The following is a 21,416-nucleotide window of genomic DNA, read 5'->3' on the forward strand; positions in this document are numbered from 1 at the left end:
TATTTATCTATACATATTTTTCCTTCTGCATATATTATTGGTGCCAATGGATGGCCCCAGAAATAAAAATATATATTACTATCAAGAATTCCTAATCTTTCCTGTCAACAGTGCAATCTTTGAAGGGCCCTGTGACTTTCCTGCATACCCAACACCCCAATAATAGCAATGGAAGATGGATAGTAGCCCTGTCATTCCTTTAATTTTGTTCAAGAATAATTATACAGTAAAGGTTATTTCATTACCTGTGCTGGTTTTGTATTTATTCCATTCTCGGATCCATGATATATGTATACTTTGCCAAAACCATCATATGGAGCCCCTACTGCAATATCTGGTGAAAATAAGTTGCAACATCTAAAATCATTCTTGCTCTTTCTGCAGCATGCAATCAAAGGGTAAAATGCTGCAAGTCTGGCGTTGGCCAAACAATCTCACACATTTTTATTGTCATTGTTTTCCATTTACCTGGATATCCATCCTGATTAATGTCCCCAACATTTTCTACTGCAAGTCCAAACATGGAGTCAGCGGTTCCATTTAAGCGCAGAGGCTTCACCCCTGCCCACTTGCCTTGATGGTTCATGTAGATGTATACGGCACCCCCGATATCCCCACTTCTGTCAAAGTACTGCGGGGCCCCAACAACGATGTCCTGCCAGCTTAGAATGAAAGGGAAAAAAAAAGGCAATGCTTTTGTAGAATAACTCTGAAAAAATAACTGCTCAGACTGCAAGTTCAAGATCAGCTGCCCAGAGAGCCACTGAACAAAGACTAAAACGTGCATTAAACTGGTTGGGCATCAACAGCCCCACTGACACTGAGTTTATTCCCTTGATGGCATACAAGGACCTTCTATAGTCTTCCTGGGGTATGAGACTCGTTTCTTGTTTCTCTGTTTACAATAATTGTTTAAATAAAACTCTTTATTAGAAAGGTAGACTCTATCCTGATTGATTCTCAAGACACTCACCATTTCCTCCAGGAAAACAGGGAAGGTGGGCTTTGTCATTCCTTATATTACTATTGTGAAAAACCAAAGCAGAAATAAAGAAGAGCGCTATCCTTTATTATACAGGCAGCAGGAATTAACCATAGCCATACCCATCACTGTTGAGGTCCACAACAGCAACATCATAACCAAAAGAGGAGGCCAGCCCTTCTCCTTCAAACATGTGCTCCAGGGAAAGTGCTCTCTGATTTTTTTCTTTTTTTAGTAAAACAACTGCTCCGCTGTGGTTCGCTCTTGGGGCACCAGACACAAAAGTCATCTCATCTTGGGAGACAATTCCTTTACCAGAGTCCAAAGAGAAACCTTTAACAGAGAAAGAAATATAGTATAAATTAACTAAGTAACAGCTTGCATCTTAGTATGAAAAAATAAACATTTCCTCAGCTATATTAAAGTGGTATGTGGAATACAAGTTTTGTCTAAAACACAGTGTGCTATGGCTGGGAATTCTCCATTTCTGTTTGCACTGGTGGACGCATATTTTCAAGTCAACACTTTCTTACGTTCCCACAAACATTCCTCCCTACATTACAGTTAGTATTTCCCCACAAAACACAGTACTTCATTGCTCGCTTGGATCTGCTTTTCACGGACATCAAACACAGGATAGATACAGCTTAGACACAATTACAGCTTCACCACTTGAATATAGCTTGAGTAGTTCACCTCTGGCAAAATTATCAGAAAACCTCCTAAGTATCGTTCTATTACAAACATGCAAATTGTTCTGCACAAGCATTCTCATATGAATGATGTATGCAGTATTTGAGAATCAGCTTACACAGTAATGGTGAAATGGGCAATTTTAAGTTAATGCAGCCCTAAAAATGACATGTTCAAATTAATTTAGTCTTACAATAATTTTAAAATATGAAAAACCAAGTTAAAAGACTACACTGCATATACCAGTATAGCCAGTAAAGGCCAAAGTAGAAAAATGCCCACTTTGCAAGGAAGGAAGATACCAGCCAGATGGGAGTCTCCCTCTGAAACACTTCACCACTACTACGGAAATTCTCAATTACAGCAATTCACAATGAGACAGTTCTAGAAAAAACTGAGGGAGTCCCAGCTGTGGGAAGGATGAGAAGGTTTAGAGAAATGCATGACAAATCAGCATTTCTCTGAAGCCTCGTTACTTTGCTGTCTCCCCTTTATCTGAATCCCTGTTTTTTCATGCTTTACTTATACTATATTTGATATGAGAAGGGATAGAGGGGAGAGGATCATGACAAAGGTCTGGAGGTTATGTCTGACCAGATGCTGCCACCTCAAGTGGTCACAAACCTAAGTAGCTATTCATCATTACATCCACTGACTTGTCCACCTGTATGCTGGGAGGCAATGTTTTGTACACAAAATGATCTGGGTGAGTATCAGATACAGCTGTCAAAAATAGAAGACCTATAAATATGAGTGAAAGATTGAAGAGAAAAAAAAATAGTAGTTAAGCAAAGCACCTATAACCACATTTGCTTATGGTTTAAACAGACTGAACAGTAATGCCTGGGATGAGCTGGCTTGCCTGGAAGTGGTTCTGATTATTACAAATCAATGAAGCATTTACATTTAGGAGATAAATTGGTTATGCAACTGGAAAAAATTATATGACTGTTCACAGCAAAAGGCATCGGCCTCCACAGCGCTCCTCACCTTAGCAATTCTTATTCCACCAGAAGATGCTATCAGCTTGTCTAACCTAAGGTCTTAGGATGATTTTTCTAGTTACCTTTACACCCAGTAATTACTGTTGATATTTAACAGAAGTTTATGTTCTCTTTCTCCTAACATACATGTAGCTCTAAGTTTGCCCTCTTCTTGACTTGCTTTTTTATTTTTTACATTAGCAATGTCCTTCCCATCTATTCAGCCTTCCATCACTCACACAGAAATTCCAGTCTCAGGTTACCAAACCTCTATTTGTTGCATATGCCAAAAGCAGTGGATCAACACACCACAGAAATCTGCACTGGAACAGAAGGATTCTTTACACTTAATGCCTTTCCAAAAATGCAGCATAGCCTTTTCAGTGTATCTGCCATGTACAGAAAGGTCACTGGCCTAAGGACATATTCCTGCTTTCCTGACTGCACAAAGAGCAAGCGATTCATCTCCTGCAACACACACACAAGTAAAATATAAACAGTACTTATATTATGGCATTTAAAAGGTCTGTTAAAAGCCAATGGACTTTTAAAAACACAAAGAATAGAAGAATTGCACTTACCTACCAGGTGAGAAAATCTACAGCCTTAACAGTTACATCCAGAAACTCAAATTTTAATAAACTTTCTGATACTACATAGCAGAGACTGTGTGACTAAGAACTACAGACCCAGTTCGTTGTACTAACCCATCAGAGTGATTATAATCGCTGCCGGAGATTCCGTAGGCCCTTGGCACAGCTCTTGAATCTCACATTACAACAGCAGCTCTTCTAGGTACCTCAGCAGTATCATCTTACACTTAAAACTGGCCCATAAATGTGCAGGGAGGCTGTCAATTATCCCAAGCAGTTAACATGTTACAAGGTCCACAATGGAACATCTGCTCCCATTTCAGATCATCACACCAGGGTGGGATCACAAATGTTTAAGAGACCTAAAGAGATTTACCACATGTACTTAATCCTACCTAAGTAACTGTTAGCTGGAACAGGAACTAGATTCTTATCCTGGCGGCTCTCATCACCAACTTCGTAAGGCCCATCATCAAAGATACCCAGATCATAAAATGTCTGATTCTTTTGCTCTGCACGAACCACCCCTGAAAAAGTGAAATGATAAAATAAAAGCAAACAAATGATAAGTGAGAAAAATAACAAATGAATGTTCCTAACTTATATTAATTATGATGAATGACATAGTGACTGCTGTTAAAATGGGACAAACACAGAATAGTGCACTGGGTTAGTGTTTTGTCTCTCTTCAGTGTGCCAGAAGCTCATGCTACTCTACAAAGAAGCCATACAATGATCTGGAAATTCTCAAAAAAAATCCATTGAACTGGTTTGGTCATAAACCACCCTCATCCTATATTTCTTCACCTTATAAAGCTTCTCTTAAAAAGGAGATAAATACACAGGAATTTAAAAAAAATTACATTTCATTATGGCAAACACCAGCATTATACTTAGAAACAGTATTTAAGAAGAAAAAAGCTATTGTTCAATAAAAGGTGTGCTTCCCTTTTATCAATTGGCATAATTAAGGTTTTGGCAAGCACAAACATGTTTTTCCATTACAATGAAGAGTACTCTTAGGACTGCACTAGCACTTCTCTGCAATTAAAGTAAAATGGTGTCTGCACTCAGTATGCTGTTTCAGGTCAGTCAGATTTTGTTGACAGATACATGGAAGATTGAGTTTTCACTAAAGTACACCTTGTGCCAGAGCTTAACACACTGATTTTGCATGGTTCATACACCAGGCACAGGTGTACGAGGTGGAAAAATGCAGTGCTTGAAGGATCAGATGTTCTCAAGAGGAAAGTATTTACAGCTGTTGGTGTAATGAAGTGTGATGGGAAAAATCACTTCTAGAGACTGAACTGGTCATTTAGATGCTTCTGAATATAAACTAACAAAGAATATTTAGGGTTTTTTCCCCCCTATGTTTCGGAGAATCTCCTAGGTGACAAAGAGTACTTGGCTCTTAGATTATCCATGAAATTTTACATGGACATGCATGGATTTAGATATGAATATATGTAGTATTGCTGTTATCTTCCTGCAACCTTCCAATATTTATTTTGGAAAGTACTGGTTTCCACAAACTTCACAAAGGGGAGAATATTGCAGAATAAACAAAGAGTTCAGCAGCTATCTAACATTTGCTCAAATGCAGAAAAAGGGCTGGTCAAGTAACTCATACAAATTTAGTAGTTTGTTCCTGTATGGAAGTGTCCGAGTAAGCCCTCAGTCCCACCGTAAGATTAAACTAATAAGGGCAAAATTTGCTGTACATATGTGCAAAGTTCCATTATCTACTCATAAATACACACAGAGATATTTAAAGAAACTTCAGTAAATGTTGATACAGAAGCATAGCATTTTGTAAAAACAGGGTAAAATCATTACATCCCTATTATCTCCTCTCCCCTTAAAAAAAATTACAACTCTGGATGCAACCTTTGAAAGCAATCTCAGAAGAAATGGGAAGGGTCGGCAGGAAGGAAGCCAAGTCATACCTTTCCAGTTGTAAGTGCCTGGGGCACCAAACACAATATAATGATAGTCTCTGGTAAAAGTAGCAGCAACACCTTGCTGACAGGAACCAAACTTCTCATGGCCTCTTAAACGACCATCACAGAAACTCCATACTCCATTATCCATATCATCCTTAATAGTGAGGTCCTGGCTCAGCACATAGCACCTTCCAATGATATCCCGGGTTTCCTGCACTGTGTTTACATACTGCCTTTTCTCATAGCGATGCGCACACGTCTGCAAGACAGAAGAAATAATGTGTGATGTTTCTGTGTGTCGTGCACAGGTCACCACAGAAGGCAGGGCTCATCTAGCAGCCCCTCCTGCTACCAACGCTGTAAGTCACCCTGCAGACACACCTTAAGTGCAGAATCCAATGTTTCCTACAGGCAACACATGAAAAAGGTTGGGCACCTACAGATACAAGTCAAAGCAGCCTGTTTCATGGTCAAGGAAGGCCACAGGGTTAAATCCCTAAAGCCTTTCCTGATACTAAATCTCTCAAGAAATAAGGAGAAAACCACCCTCTCTCTCTCAAAGAAAGAAATGGCTGTTTCCCAACAGCTCTCAAAGGAGTGACACACCCGTGCAGGGCACAAGAAGCTGGTTCAACTACTCTCTATCCATGACTATTCAGAACTTGCCCCTTACAGAAAAGTGCCACTAAGCAGAGGCTGAAAGCTTTTCCACTGGAGGGGAGGGAAGTTGCTCCTACTTCCTCTGTTGGATGTTCCACTTACAGGGTAAATGTCACTGGGGCAGAGCTGAAGCACTAAACACATCCTGTTCCTTATCCTTTTAGACTATCCCCTGTGAGAAGAATTCTCATCAAATATTTAACACAAAGGATGAACAGCCATTGGCTAAGCAGTGTAACCACCAAACCATTGTAAAAAACATGAACAATCAAATGCCTTTGCCAGCAGCGTTTCTGGAAGACTCAAATGTAGCAGGTTGTGTGAAGAGCACAAGCGAAGTTTGTCTCAGCTGACAAACCTTTTCTATGGTTCCTATCAAGGCCTAAATGTTATGCAAACACCCACCTGGTCCCCATTAGAGTACTGTCTTGCTGCAGTGACCTCCAGGCTGCTCACACCTCATCTAATAAGTGCATTCCCCACTTACCACAAAAAGACAAGATAGCATTAGTTGATGACCACTTATTCAGTGAACAGGACTGTGTCCATGTGCTCCTTCCCACTTTGGTTCTGAGGCAGACCAAAGCTAGTTATTACTGCCTCTAAATGCTTAAATAACCAGACTCACATCCTGAAGTCACCTGCCCCCAGGTTTGGAAGCAGTGACATTAAACTCCAATTAGATGAGGAAGCTTCACTGCATACCTGTTTTATGATTTATCTGGCATCCTGCAGCACCATTAGAGGTTTTTATTTAACTGAGAATGTTACTATTTAAACTCTTTATCTCATAACTCCCAAAAACTTTTTCTGTTTAATATAAAATAAAGAGTATCAATGTATTGCATAAAATAAAGAGTAACAAGTAGTCTTACTGCAGTGTAATGACCACATTAATTCACAGGAGCTACTCAGTGGAAGTCCCTGACAAAAGCTAAAGTGAGGCTCATCATCTTGGAAAACAGGCTGGTGATACCTGCTACTTTTACAGCCTTATACACTATTCTTCCCTATTTCTGCAGCTAGTAGTATTTAAAAGAAAAAATGTATATATGACAAAAAAAAAAAAGTGAAAAAAGTGTACCCCTTGAAAATAAATTGTCCATCGAACAAACATCCAGATTGTTAAAAAGGTTATAAAGAGAGGCTAAATCACAGAAAAATAATTTAAAGTTCTTACAACCTCAAATGCCTTATTTTGCTAAGGAGACATTTAAGTCCTTACCTACAAGAAATCAAAGGAGTAAACTTAGACAAGTTACCTTTCAGCAAGCTGCACAGAAACACACACCATTCAGAACATGTACTGTAGACCTCAGACGTTTTTGTAAGTTAGTCCTTAGCACTTACCACCACATTTCCTCCAGGCCCCTGACTCTGGACAGTTACACCCATCCATTGGTCTTCTTTACTCTCCATCTTAGGGTCAGCTGCAAAGTATCATAAAACAGCTTCAAATATTAACAGTTTACAAAATTTTCTTTTTTCTGTTTTTTTTTGGGGGTTTTTTTGGTTGTTTTTTTTTTTTTGTTGTTTTGTTTTGTTTGTTTTTTTTTGGTTGGTTTGTTTTTTTTTTTTTTTTGGTTGGTTGGTTTTTTTTGCTTGGTTGGTTTTGCTTTTGGTTTTTTGTCTGTCTTTTCTTGAAGCCCATGTCAGGGGAGACTCTTCATACAAAACACCAGATAGTCTGCAGGTGGCAGTGTCCGTACATTTTATCACTAATAGCATCCATTTTATTAAAACTTCTAGCCTATTACTTCATGTTACATTAATTTACAAAACAGTAAGACTCTACCAAGATTTAAGCATCTTGTAATAACTTACCAATTAAGCTACAACTTACTATGATGCAAAAAGTAGTTATGTATAAATCCCTAGAAGAAACTGTCTGATACACTGCCTCAGGAAAGGACATCAAACAAGAAGAATCAGGCAACTGTTTCAATTCAAAACATTAATTCACAGGCACTGAAGAACTTACTCTCCTCATCAAATTTGACACGCAGGCAATTTGTATTTGGAGATGCAATGTCACAGCTGTACAGTCCGCCTGTTCTGTTGGCTTGTTGGGCTGGAAAGGCCTTCTCCCGAGGAGCTCCAACCAGCAATCTGCAGGAAAAGCAAAATAATTTAAAGGAATATGTAGAAGGAATATTAGAAAAGAGAAAGGCAACAGAATCAGGAAGTGTTTTCACCATGCTGCTGGAGGTTTAATATGCCAACATTTGAAGATGGATGAAAAGCTACACCACAGCACTGGTCTTTTAAAAAGAGAAAAGGGGAGGGGGGGGAAGGAGAGAAGCTGTATGGCAGTAATGCAGATTACAATTATCATACCTGCAAGCCAGTACCTGTTTTGTTCCTCCTGTTATTGTTGTTGCAATATTCACTGAGAGTGGTTGATAAAAAGTAGATGTCTAGCAGTTTTGGGAAAATCATCTTTTTATCAGGGCATCAAGTGGAGTATTTTTGCCTTACTAGAAATCATTGATAAGGGTGGAAGAAGTCACTAAGATGACCAGAAACCCCCACAACAGTAAATACAATTGTTCTCAGGCTGTCTTCTAGTTTTACACCAGTCCTATGCCACTGTTTGCCTGAATTTAAAGGCACCTTAGTATCTCTGACCAAAGCAAGATCCTGGATCTTGCTGGAAGATCCAAGACCAAGGAAGTGTTCACTGAACTGTTCCAAGCTCTGAGCAAACATGAACTCCCCCCCTCTCCACTCCTTCGGCAGATACTTCATTTTTAAGCTGAAAATGGTTTTCTCCAACAAATCAGTCATCAAGAACAGGCCATTCCCACAAAAGACTTATTTATCCTATTAAACAGCTACTCTAACAAGCTCTCCTTAGACACTGTTCTGGTAACCAAATGCAAAGGTTCTTATTTTAAGCACTGAGTAAAGCAAATTTCCTTCTGTATAGACTGCACATCATGAGTATTACCTGAAAACCACCAGCAGGCATATTTACTTGCAAAATAAGGTGAAAAAAAATCTTACATTGTCTGTTTCTTTGTAGTGTCTCACAATCACAAGCACAGCTGCCTCTCAGGCAGCTGACTGAAATTAGTAGCAACCAGTGTGCAGTAGTTTGTGGAAGAAACATCACGCTCAGCTGCAACTCCGAGAACTAGAGAACAGTGTGTGGATAAGTGCAACACAGCAGGCGTGATGGATGGATGGATGGATGGATGGATGGATGGATGGATGGATGGATGGATGGATGGATGGATGGATGGATGCTGAACCAGACTGTGCTTCCTGACCCTAGGACATAAAACACTTGAAAGACTGATATTACAGTGTCAAGGACAGCAAAGTCCCAAAACTGGGACTACAGGTGGATCCACAAGGCTCAAAGAGGACTCAAACCTTCTTTAATATCCAACTCTAGTTTTGCTTTCTTGTGACAGTGGGTCAAAGCACACTGCTGTCCCTCAGAATGCTATTTTTACTAAAAACAAGACTCACTTTTCTTCATGTCTAACAGTAAAGACTGGATCAGTTAAGAGAATATGTAGTTTTTATTATTAAGAAAATGTTTATTCAGTGTCCCTAAAGTAACAAATGAAACAAAATGAAACCAATGTGTTATCAGAAAACACTGAGGTCAACAGATGAAAAATGAAATTGCTCAGCCTTCTTAAAAAATGTAAGGCTTCCATCCAACACGATCTCAAAGGAAACCGGCAACCTTAGATTCTTCCCAGTGCCCATATCCCCCCCATCTAAATATTGCCTACGTTATTTTCCACTGTAAACAAAGAATTTCAAAACAGACTTATTTAAAACCTTCCAGATTTCAAAGGACTGTTATCAGGAATCCTGTCACTAATTTTCAAAGCTCTTCAAATACAAAAACTTGAATTTTCTTAGGTTGTTCACTGTAAGCCCTTACAACACAGGCCAAGAGAAGCACACACTATAAGTGTTCACAAAGGATTAGATCAGTTCAAGTACAATACTACAGTAAATCCTGAAATGTATCTTCAAGTAGCAACCAAAGATCTATTAAAAAGTGGCACAACTCCTTTGTACTTGTTTACTACTTTTCTGCCCTAAAGAACAGAGAAGAGATGACTAAACCTATGCCCCTGGGTTCTGCAAGACAGGTTACTGAAGGTAATTATAATAATTATGAAGATTATCAACACTATCAGGAATCTATGTAAGAAAGTCACATGCATCTAATCTTTGGCTGAATAAATCAAGCAAAACAAAAAATTCCTTGCAAACACACTGTCACTTCTGATCAACAGAGCTGCTGTTCAGCTTGCCCACCGTTTAAAAGGTACATTTGAAAAATCAAAATTCTATTATAAAAGCCAGATTACTTAATTTAAAAATAAAAAGTGTGCACAGAACTATGAAGTATGACATGAACCATGCATCAGTGTGAATTTCAGCATGACTGCAGTAATACAAATGAATCAGCTCATATACTGAGCTGTGCTACGTGCTCAACAGGGTCCTTCCAGATAGAGGACACATTCCAGTCATTACTCTGTGGCTACTTACTCAGCTGTGATTTAATAAAAGAATTTTAATCAAGTTTGAGCTCACTGTGCCAAAACCAGGTTAGCTTTTTCTGCAGCTATGCATGTTCCATGTTAGCTTCCTCTCTGGCAAGCAACACCTCTTTGTGCAGGTCAGAGGTAGGGGTAGAGTGAGGGAATGCTCTTCCAGCTATCACCATCTCCTTATATTGGCAGATGAAACACAGATACTGAAAACCTAGGAACATCTCCTCTGCAAATGAAGAGTGACAAAACCAAATTCTTAATTTCTCTTCACCCATGCTCACAGTGTGATTCATTTTATTCACTGGGACTTCTCCCTGAAGGTCTGTGGACATGCTCTACTGTAACTACTTTCAATTAGGTTTGAATGTCCAAAATCATGTTCCAAAATGCATATTCAGGTAACAAAATAAAGCCCCAATGTCAAGAATGCAAAGTGGGAGATAAAAACTCAAGACACTCCAACACAGACAATTTTACTGATTTTTCTATCCCTATGGTAGGTTTGCCTTGTTACTCCACAGAAAACAGAAGCTGAGCCATACAGTATACTGAATAGAAACATCTCTGAGCATCAGTTCCTGTCAGAGACTTACTTAGCTTCTTATTATTTGAGTCGATGACTTAGTATCTAATGTTTACCATGAGTCCAACATCAGAGAAAAGCAGACAATTGCTATTCCTCATGTAAATTGCAGAAACAGATGATTCTGTCAACTTGAATACTAATTTTCCCCACACATCTTGCTTCAATACATACTATAACCTAACTGGGTTTTCCCTGGGCCAATCACACTGCACAGGTGTTAATCTACAGAAATGTAACATAATAAACCATTAATATAATTTAATTTAAAATAAGCATCTATCAAGTGACAGTGCTGGGGGAAAAAAAAAACCTGAATTCTCTCATACCTTGGCATAAAACTACAATGTTTCTTAGCTCTAGTTATAATTAAAACATGTGTCTTCCAATTTCAAAGTGAAATTCTGATTTTTAACCAAATTAATCAGTCCAGTTGCTCTATTGATTAGAATTATTTTAATTACTGATTTATCTTAATTACTTCTTGAAGATACGTGATAATAACTGAAGTCCCACTGCCAATTATGAGCATCTGCTGACTTAAAGGAACAGATTTACTCCCTTACAGCCCCAGATTCATAGCCAAATGTAAAATAATCCCCTAAGATTAGAGCTCCAGGATTGGTGTAAAATGCTGTTTTAACTAACTGACCTTACTGAGACGCAGGCTCAGGTGGGTGCTGCCGGCCCTGCACAGACACCAGTGGTCCCCGCTGTACCTGCGTGTGCGAGGTGCAGCTGGAACACAACAGGGAGAGCCGGCCCGTGCTCTCGTGACAGGGACCAGCGGAGCAGCACATCCCTCCATGGAACCCTATGGCACAGCTACACCCACCCTGCCTCACTGCAGTGTTACACCTGAACACAACAGCCGAGGCGAGAAAAGCTCCATTTCACCATTTCTGCCAAGCACTATCAAGTCTCAGAAAAGGTGTCAAGACATCTTACTGACTTTATCTACATCTGGAGCAGACCTTTGGGTAAGTGTGTGTAGAAAACATGCTTCATAAACCCACATAGCTCCAAGAAGCAGAAGAAGGTGAGAACTCACTGCCTACATTCAGGTAGGCACCAGGCCTCAGTTTGTCAACTGCTGTTGACCAGTGTTGCAAAAATGTAACTACAGGTCTGACTCCAGGTGCACAAAGAGTCTATGAACTGTAGGTCTGGCTGCATTTAGAAGAACCAGTCAGATTCTGGAATAGCATGACTTATTGAATGCAACATACAACACTCCTCTGGACTGAGGGTGAGAATGCATTAACTGCAGAGTAGCCACATTCAGCACTAACAGTGCCACTGCAATCACAAGCTTAATATCCCAGGTCAACACTCAGCACAGCTGAGGACACAAGGCTTACCAAAGAGTGTCCCTACTGGGGGGGGGAGCAAGGAGGACAAACTTACCTGTCTGTCTGTCCCTGCAATTTTGCTCAAATTCTCATCCCCTCCTGGATGCAGAAGTGGGGTACTTTTATATCTTATTCACTGTCACTGTGCTAAGTGCTGTGGGTGAGACTGCAGTCAAATCTTCCATTCTTTGTGGGCATATTTGCAGAATACATCTTGGTAGGAAGTGTACTTGGTTAGCACAAAACATTTCTGGGTATCAGGCAGAAGAACGAGACCACATGGCCTATTCCTCACCTGACATTACCACCCCCAAAGCCAAAGCAACACAAACCACAAGACCTCCAGCCAATTTCCACACTTGCACCTAGAGGCACCATGGCATACTGATCTTCGCATTTTCTTCACTACTTTGTGCTTTTAACAACCAGTATTCAGCAAGAACAATTACGTGAACACTGAGAAGAAAGGGTGTAACTTTATTTAATCAGATATGGCCCAAAAGAGTCATTAAAATCCAAAGGAAGATACACGAGCTTTCCATTTCAACACATACTACAGAATATTAAGCAGTAGGTGCAGATTTTAAAACCCTCCCTACTTTAATTGCTAATTCTTGAAATGTTTAGTAGGTAGCTGTGGCTCCTTCTCAGCTAATGAAAACAACAGTGAGAACTGGGAGTGGTTTCTACTCACAGCTATCTGAACTCCCTCCAATACTGCTCATCTTGGTTGCTTCCAAAAGGAAAGTCAAAGTTAAGATGCGAAAACCGTATCAAAAGAAATCCGGAAATCCTCCAAGCTCCTGGAAGTATTCCCTCTCTCCACAGCGAAATTATTTTCTTCACTTATAGCCTAGAACTGTCCAAGGGTAACAAATGATTTTCGCAACCTACTTCAGAGAAGAAAAATTATCACCAATTCATTACAGTTCTATTTTGGAAAAAACTCTCAAAAGAAATCAAGTAAAAGGAGGGAGAAGATCTTCAATGTTTTTTAGAGTAAATATCCTGTTCATCAAAGCAAGAGGCTTCCACTGAGTAAATTACATTTTGATTCAAACAAATTCAAAAAATACCACAGTTAGCACTGAACTCAGATACTCTGCTATCTTCCAAAGTTTTCTTCATTCCTTAAATTCTTTCCTTTTCCATGGTATCCTTCTACCCAAACAAGGCACCGCATTTTTGCCAGCCTTTCTTTAAAAGTAAAAGCAAACACATCTGTAGTGCCTGCCCTGAGCCTTAATAGACTGGAGTAGAAAACACGAAAGTGTTTCCTGGGTAAGAAACCATTAACCAATTCCACATATCGGTGAAATAAAGTAGTTACTGGTCTAAGTAATATCCAATTTTGCAGGCTCCATTGAGCACAAGTTTCAAACTGAATAATGCTGTTCTCGGGCAACAATGCTGCCACTGCAGACTTTGCACTTCATTATGTTTTCAGAAAGACTCCACAAGGGGGGCAAATTTGGAAACTGACAAAGCTAAATGCCATGAAATGGCTCACCCTTGAATGGACAGCTAGACTCCTACATCCTTTCTCTCTCCCAGTTCCAGTGCCCTCTTGGGAGGGAGTTTCATTACATTAGGCAAAATTAAGAAAACAGAGCCACTAGCTCTAACTCAGTTTAAATTTTACTACAAAATCACCAGTCACAAGTCATCTATCAAATGTTTAAAACCTCCAGACAGAGACCCCTGATCACAATGTGGGCCATCTACAGCCCTCGACCTGAGCTGTATTTTCACTCCTCTGCACAAATTTGGCCTCAACTGTTTTTAAAACTAACACAGAAGATGAATGCATTTAACTACCATAATATTTCAACATAACTGAAGCTGGTCAGTGAGACAGACACTGTGTGTGAATATTGGTGGCACTACTCCTGCTTCATGCTTGCATTTGCCATTCCACAACAGAAACGAGTTACAGGAGAAGAGCACCACAGACTAATTAGCACAGAGAGATTGTCCCTTCACACACTCGGGCTGCTAATGGGAACTGGAGCTGAACCATGCACGACTCCAAAAAAAAAAACCCTCCCCAGCAAAATACAACCAGTAACTGTGTTAGCAGGGAACTTATCTGTGATGCTTTTCACAGAGACACCGTCATGGTCAGTATGTCATTAACAGCTATTTTAAGTGACTGAATATTCTCCTGATCTGCTACTCCACAGATACATTTTGGAACTAACAGGGGAAATCTGTGACCAAGTACATCATTAATCTCTGTTGCCTGGAGGCTTGGCACTTGAAGGACTGCAATTTTCATTTTATTTCTTCAGCCTTTTTTAGGAAACAGATTATGATAGAAGCTAGAAAAAGAAGCCAAAAGCTGCACAAGGACTAGGGCAAGCTACGACAAAGCAAAACTGGATCTACAAAGATACCTGCTGCTCTGGAAAGGCCACTTATTACTGACTTTCTGAAAGTCACATGGAAAAACAAACACTTTCCCACCACAGTCCAGAGCCCAGCCTGTCTGGATTTGAAACAGGTTTTGCAGATCTCATTTCCATTGGTACAAAGCATTTTTCTTAGAAGAAATGTTACAGTCTGCTCCAAGTTTGTGTTTCAAAGTCCAGTTTTCCATTTCAGCCACCACTCTCTGGCTTTAATCAGCAGATACCTCATAGTTTTCATACTGTCAAATAGCAAGTGCAACCTGTATACTATTTACAAGTTTAATTTCTCCCTTACAATACATTTTCTCCCTTACTACACATTTTTCAGATCTAAAAGGAAGAGCACCCGTGCCAGGAACAGACCTGACTACAAATTGGTACTGTATAATATGTATGAGACAGCTTTATAATTAATTTATGATAAAACTACAGGAGAAATAATGTTAAAGGGATTTTCACTCAGGTTTTCTAACATGGCAGTGCCTGGTACTGCATGAAATCCTCTTAAAACAACATGAAGTTTAACTCAAAAGTGACAAGTACAACATTTCAAGGAACTAACTTGGGAGCCGCTTCTGGCTCAGCCCTGCCCACAGTCACCTTGTCTGCTCTGGAAGGACTGAACCACGGGAGTCCCGTCACATCCAGCTGGGCACAACCCAGCTGCTCTCCACAGCTGATGCACTAAACTGCAGGTCCCAACAGCTGCAGCAAAGCAGCCGGGGTGACCCAGCAGTCCCCAGCAACCTACAAGCACAGAGAGAGCAAAGCGTCCATCCCTGCTGTCCCACTGCTGCAGTCTTGCCCTGCTGCCAACAGCCCACACAGCAGGGCCCTCCCTGGCCCTCGCCCAGTGCCACCCCTGCTCTGCGGCAGAACGGGCCCTGCTGAAGCAGCTGCTACACCGAGTCTGTGCTGTGATCAGTGTCTGGTGGACATGGCTCACTCTACAGGCTTAAGTAAACAAGTGCATAACAGAAATTAGGAATTACTGTCTCCCGCACTTAGGCTGCTGGCCATTCATGCCATAGAAAACCCCAGAATTCATTTAAACTTCTTCACATTTGCAGGACTTGCCTTTGTATCCCCACGACACATGGCATCTCTATAAAAAGTTCATGAAAAATTAAAGTATCATATCATATATTAGGTACATGTTTTAGAAAACAAACAAGAAAGCAATAAAAACACGGAAACAGTTGCTCACTTTTTTTTTGGGGGGGGGGGGGGGGAAGAAATCTGAAAGCAGTGCACCCAGTCAGTATTTGAAGGCACTACTTGTTTGAGAGGTAACAACCTTAACAGGCATATACTGTTCATCAAATGTGCTGAAAAACATCTAAAAAAATTATAGTAGATCTAATTCAGCACAAAACAAATATTTGTGTTGAAATGTCATTCCTCTATTTCCTTCACAGAATGAAGTACATCAGTTTCATTTATCACCATAATTAAACTATTTAAAGGCATGAAAGAAGTAAAGGAAGAGGGATGGACATTTTACATTTCTGTGTGTGGGCAACAGAACACACTACAGCAACTAATACAACCCTGCAGAATTTGAAGTGCAACTGCTCCCCATGCTAACCCAAGCCATAGTTCCTTCATTCATACATCCAATATTGAGATTCCTCCCTGCTCCTCCTTTTCCAGACTTATCACCATCTCCCTCTGAATTGCAGGGGGAATACCAAGGCAGGTAGAAACCTCCTACACTAGATACGCAACTACATCAATTCTGCCTGATCCAAGGCCTGAACAGAAGTTCATCACATTTAGTTAAAATATACCAAGCAGTACCCCAGGGGGAAGGAAGCTCACCCACACCAGACCAACACTGGCACCCCTGAGCTGAGGTGTGCCCTGCCCAGCTGCCAACCTAAGCCTGTGGACTACACAGGAGTACCCTGTGGGAGCGGGCTGAAGAACTCTGCACATGCAGAAGAAGCGTGGACCTTCCTGATATGCAATTCCTAATAAGAGCTTCAGAGAATGAGTACATGAACAGCCCTCAAACACACACTTCAACAGCCCAAAGGCACTTGTATGCTAAAGCACAGTTCTAAGTATTCCTTCAGTCTTAAAGCCATCATAGCCTTGGGCTAAATGCCTATAATCGGATCCACAGTTTGACTAAGACTTTTCTTCAAGCCATGAACTTAATGACAAAAGCAGATGTGTCACTGGGTACATGACGCATTATGCCCCCACGCCTTCAAATTAACTGAAAACACAGGCACTCAAGTCACTTGAAAGAACATCACTCCAATAAGGTATTTGCCTAGGAGAAACAGGTCGTAGAAACGCCTGTGCAGCTGGGATGTTCAAAGAGCCCTTTTTTTATATTCCATGCAAATACTCAAACACTGATCAAACAGATCAACAGAACTAAATGATACATTCACAAGAAACTGCTCTTTATCTTCCACATCTGTGGAAGAAGAAACTATTATATATTACTATGAATAGGAATGTTCAAACTGAGAATTTCAACCAGCTTTAAAAACCTAACAATATTTTTTGCAAAAAAACTTATGCTTGAGACTATGCCAAGAAACCCACTGCATCCTCTTACTCTATATATTGCTACTCCTCCACATGCACACATACCTAATTTTACACATATCCCCTCATACTTTTTTTTTTTTTTTGCCACTCCCTACATTCTCACTTGAGCAGAATCTAGAATTAGTTTCTTTCAGGTATTTTTAACACCCTATGTTCCTGTAAGCTACAAATTGTGCAAACAGTATTGCAGCTATTTCTAGGCCTGCATCTGATCTGACAACAGAAGTTTTCTTCCACTAGATGCAGGAACACAGCTTGGCCGGGAAGAAAGGAACATCTTCAGCAATATTCAGGGACCACTCCACATAATTATCACACATTTATCTAGCAGAAAAATAAATTGAGTGGATAAAAAGATTACAGGGACTTGCAAAATTACACATATTTGTAGTAGCAGTTACAAGAGTTTGCTGTGTAAGAAAAAAATATACCAAATTTATTTTAGCATCTTTGGCCAAGAAAACATGGTTTTTCACTTGAAGGTTTTTCACATTACAGAAACATGGATAATAAAAATGGCTTTTCATACACTCTGCTAGACATCACTAACATCTAAGAGCCAGCAGGCTAAACCATTATGCAGCTTCAGCTGCACTGATGACAAAGTGCAAGGCTAACAAATCTTTATAATTCCCTTAACAGAGTATTGTGAAAAGAGCAGTAAGTAAAGGGCACAAAAAATTCAGCCTCACATGATGATGGTGTCCTTGCTATCTGCAACAGCTGGTTGCCACTTTTGACCACTTCCAGGATAAACATGCATTTCCTTCAGACCTTTGACCCACGCATGTGCTGCTGAGCAAACAACCCCAGGCAATACATAATATGCTGGAGTGAGTTGTCTCAAGCATATTTGCAATTCTTTGTTTTTTAGAGATCTATTTTACAGACCTACTTTTGAGGAAGATGACAATGACAGATGAAACATGCAGAGACTAAGCACATACACCTCCATTTCCAAAAAAATGTCATCTTCACTAAAAAGGAACATTCAGTCCAAGAAAATTCTGCCATTCCTATCGACACTAGCTACCCGCAAACTCAACAATGCTGATCATTCCTGTCTGCTGTTCTCTATTTCTTAGATGATCTCCAGACACCTTGAAAATAAAAAACAAATCAAGAAATACAGCTTAAAAGTAGCCTAGAAACTCACTAGCTGGCAGTGAAATCCAGTGCAGGATCTCTCCATGTTACCCTGGAGGGACTAGAGTACATTTTTATGCTGCATCTTGACCGGGCCCATCCCATAAATCCCTCCTTTTCTCCTTGATTCAGCAGACCTTCTCCCTTCCTAACACAGTCTAATCATCCTCACACACATTAGCTCAACACCTTGAAGGAAATCTACATTAGGAAATTACATATTTTTAGATGCAGTTCTGTAAGGGGAAACAAGAAAAACAGCCACTGCTCTAGCAGATCTAAAAATGATCAATGCATACTAGTAAATGCTCCAAAAATCACAATACAAGAAGTGGCACCTTTTGCCTTTCACTGATATTTTGGTACAAAAATCTGTCTCGGGAACTTCACAGCAGAATACACACAGCCTGTTCTTTAAGCTAAACCAACATAACTGCACTTTTCTAAAGAAACTGCTGTGGAATTCTCAAAATAATCTTAGAAAATGTGATACTCACAATACATTAAACCCAAGGGAAGTATTAACAAGAATACAATATGTTTGATGCTAGAGCTGCAAAAGGAGATTTATTAACCTATGGTATAATTCATTTATTTTTAACATTCAGAATTATTCCCTTAAAAATTGAAGTAAAACCTTTTCTCCACATTCATGTTTGTTTTCTAAGCTACATTCTTCTCCCATTACTTTCAAAGCAGTAACTTGCTTATATATATTGCAATCAAAAATATTTAGTGCTAATAAAGGAATTATTCAATGTTTTCCAGACTATTTTGCATAGTTCTTTCATCAATATTCCTGTGCTGTTACCTACCCTTGCTAAATACCACAATAAGGTGCTCATTTTTCAGCTAATGTTTCACAGTACAGACCACCATCTGCTCATACAGTAATATGGATTTTTACTTACTTGCTCTTAAACTGGCATTTGCCCAATAGCCTTATTTCAGTCTTGTCCTTTCCACAGACTATGTCCTCAAAATGTGGCATTTTTACAGTTATGGCCAGAATTACTCATCTAGACCCAGGCTGGTTCTGAAACATTTAAACAATAGCTGATTTTAAATGCACTTCTTTCAAATTGAATGTGCTATCTCCAATGAGAATTTACCAGAATGCATTCCTTACAAAACTTACAGTTGCTCTGGCACATGCAGGTGGAATTTAACAGAGGAAAAAAGAATGGCCCATGCTGACTGATGAACAATTTACTGCTGTAACGTGCCAGGCAACACAATATGCTAATTTCATTTATTTGGTGGAAAAATCATACAGCAGCAAATTAGATCAGTAATCATTCTTCTTTGCTTGTTAGGCCTTATGAAAAAAACATTTATGAGAAGCCAACCTACCTGTCTGGCTTCTGCCACCGATAACCAAGAACATAACTCAAAATCAGTACTGGGAAAAAAGCTAGCCTTCTGCAGTTTGCTCCTCCTGTAACAACTACACATCCCTTATGCAACATAAATTCATCTCACTTCTTTCCCCCATGATATTAGTATAATGGATCTTCCTTGAAAATCTGTCCCTAACCACTAGAAGAAAACTCTTCAACTACTCCTCCTTTCCAACTTCATTTGATCCTGACCTTTGCCACAGGACATCTATCTTGAACACAAACAAACTCCTCTACAAACTGCCTCCTATCACTAAGAAAGCAAATAAGCATACTAAGCAGGTTATCCAAGAATCGTTTGCATAGACAAAATCACAAAGACACTCAAGAGAAGAAAATACAAGGAGCAGTGACACAGTAAAATTGCAGCCTAAGAAAAAATTTTTGTCAATTTTTTAACTGACAGAAGCACTAAGGACCATCACTATTACAGCTTTTAAACCTGAAGGTGTAAATATGCATTGTTATTAATTCAGTTCACCCAAAGTCTGAATTACACTACATCACCTCTGCAAGCAGAAATCGTCATCTTCCACTGCAGACCAGCATCATCCAGCTCTTTGTTGCTGGAGCAAAGCACCTCTGAGCCCAAGCCCCCAGAGAACACCAAAGTACTGGCTAAATGCCACTGAGGATGCACTGCAGCAGTACAGCAATGCCAGCAGATCTGCTGACCCAAGGCAACTTTGTTATGTATTGATATAAAAGCTCACAGTAGAGACATGCAGGATCAGCAAAAACTGTGACAAGTAAAATTTTCAGTAAGACACTGCAATTTTTAGGATTTTATGGCTAGTAATGGACAGTGTAGTCTTGACATAAAGTGCCTATCCACAGCTTTCAATACAGCTTTTCAGCTGATGGGAGAATCCTGAACGTTAGTAACTACAATATCTTCCCTTTTTTGCCTCACACAATAACAAGAAACTTACCTGAATTCAGCTCCCTACTTCTACTGAAAATAGTATCAAAATTACTTGCAAGTAGATCTTTGTGGGTCCCTTGCAAGTCAGAACAATTTGTGATTCTAACATTCTAAACCACAAATAAAAACTGGCTAACGGGTGTTAGGTTTACACTTGGACTGACCTTAAGGATCTTTTGCAACCCAAGTGATTCTATGATTCTATGAAAGTAATATACAAATTTAGATCTTCTTGATGCTTGTGTTTTAATTCAAGATGCTTAAATCATTGTGAATTACAGCCAAACTGGAATGGACTTGCTATAGAATATGCACACATATAGACCATATCTCTATATATTCTATAAAATTACATATATGTGACTACATGCACTACATATATAGCGAGTAGCTAGTATTGTATTTTTATTCTAACAGTAATATATTTATAAGACATAGTAGCTAATAAATGCATAATCAGTGTAGTCCCCATCTAGAGATGCTGGATACACTCATATTTTCATCACAGGACCAATTACATTTTACCTGTTTCTCCTGTAGCTATGCCCCCAGTCGCAGACCCCTCTAAGCTACAAACCTTCTTCCAGTCTGCAGATGAAATGTGCTGCTGTTGTGCCACCACTCCCCTGCAGAACCAGAACTCCC

At 39.7% G+C, this 21,416-nt stretch overlaps 1 protein-coding gene across 15 annotated transcripts in view; it reads right to left on the bottom strand.

Moving 5' to 3' along the window:
• The window catches only part of ITGA6 (integrin subunit alpha 6), a 127,888-nt gene that overhangs the window by 16,233 nt on the left and 90,239 nt on the right, over positions 1–21,416 (bottom strand). For 14 of the 15 annotated variants that reach the window (XM_053947561.1, XM_053947563.1, XM_053947575.1 and 11 more), the window contains 7 exons: positions 7,839–7,966; positions 7,208–7,287; positions 5,201–5,456; positions 3,647–3,778; positions 1,105–1,315; positions 469–662; positions 246–334 (listed from right to left, as the gene is read on the bottom strand). In XM_053947561.1, coding sequence (XP_053803536.1) covers positions 246–334; positions 469–662; positions 1,105–1,315; positions 3,647–3,778; positions 5,201–5,456; positions 7,208–7,287; positions 7,839–7,966 — 1,090 coding nt within the window. Of the gene's footprint in view, positions 1–245; positions 335–468; positions 663–1,104; positions 1,316–2,299; positions 2,417–3,646; positions 3,779–5,200; positions 5,457–7,207; positions 7,288–7,838; positions 7,967–21,416 lie in introns of all 15 variants that reach the window. The other variant, XM_053947576.1, reaches the window with a different exon arrangement.

Source organism: Vidua chalybeata, chromosome 7, assembly GCF_026979565.1.
Source record: "Vidua chalybeata isolate OUT-0048 chromosome 7, bVidCha1 merged haplotype, whole genome shotgun sequence".
In the NCBI taxonomy this organism is placed as follows: Eukaryota; Metazoa; Chordata; class Aves; order Passeriformes; family Viduidae; genus Vidua; species Vidua chalybeata.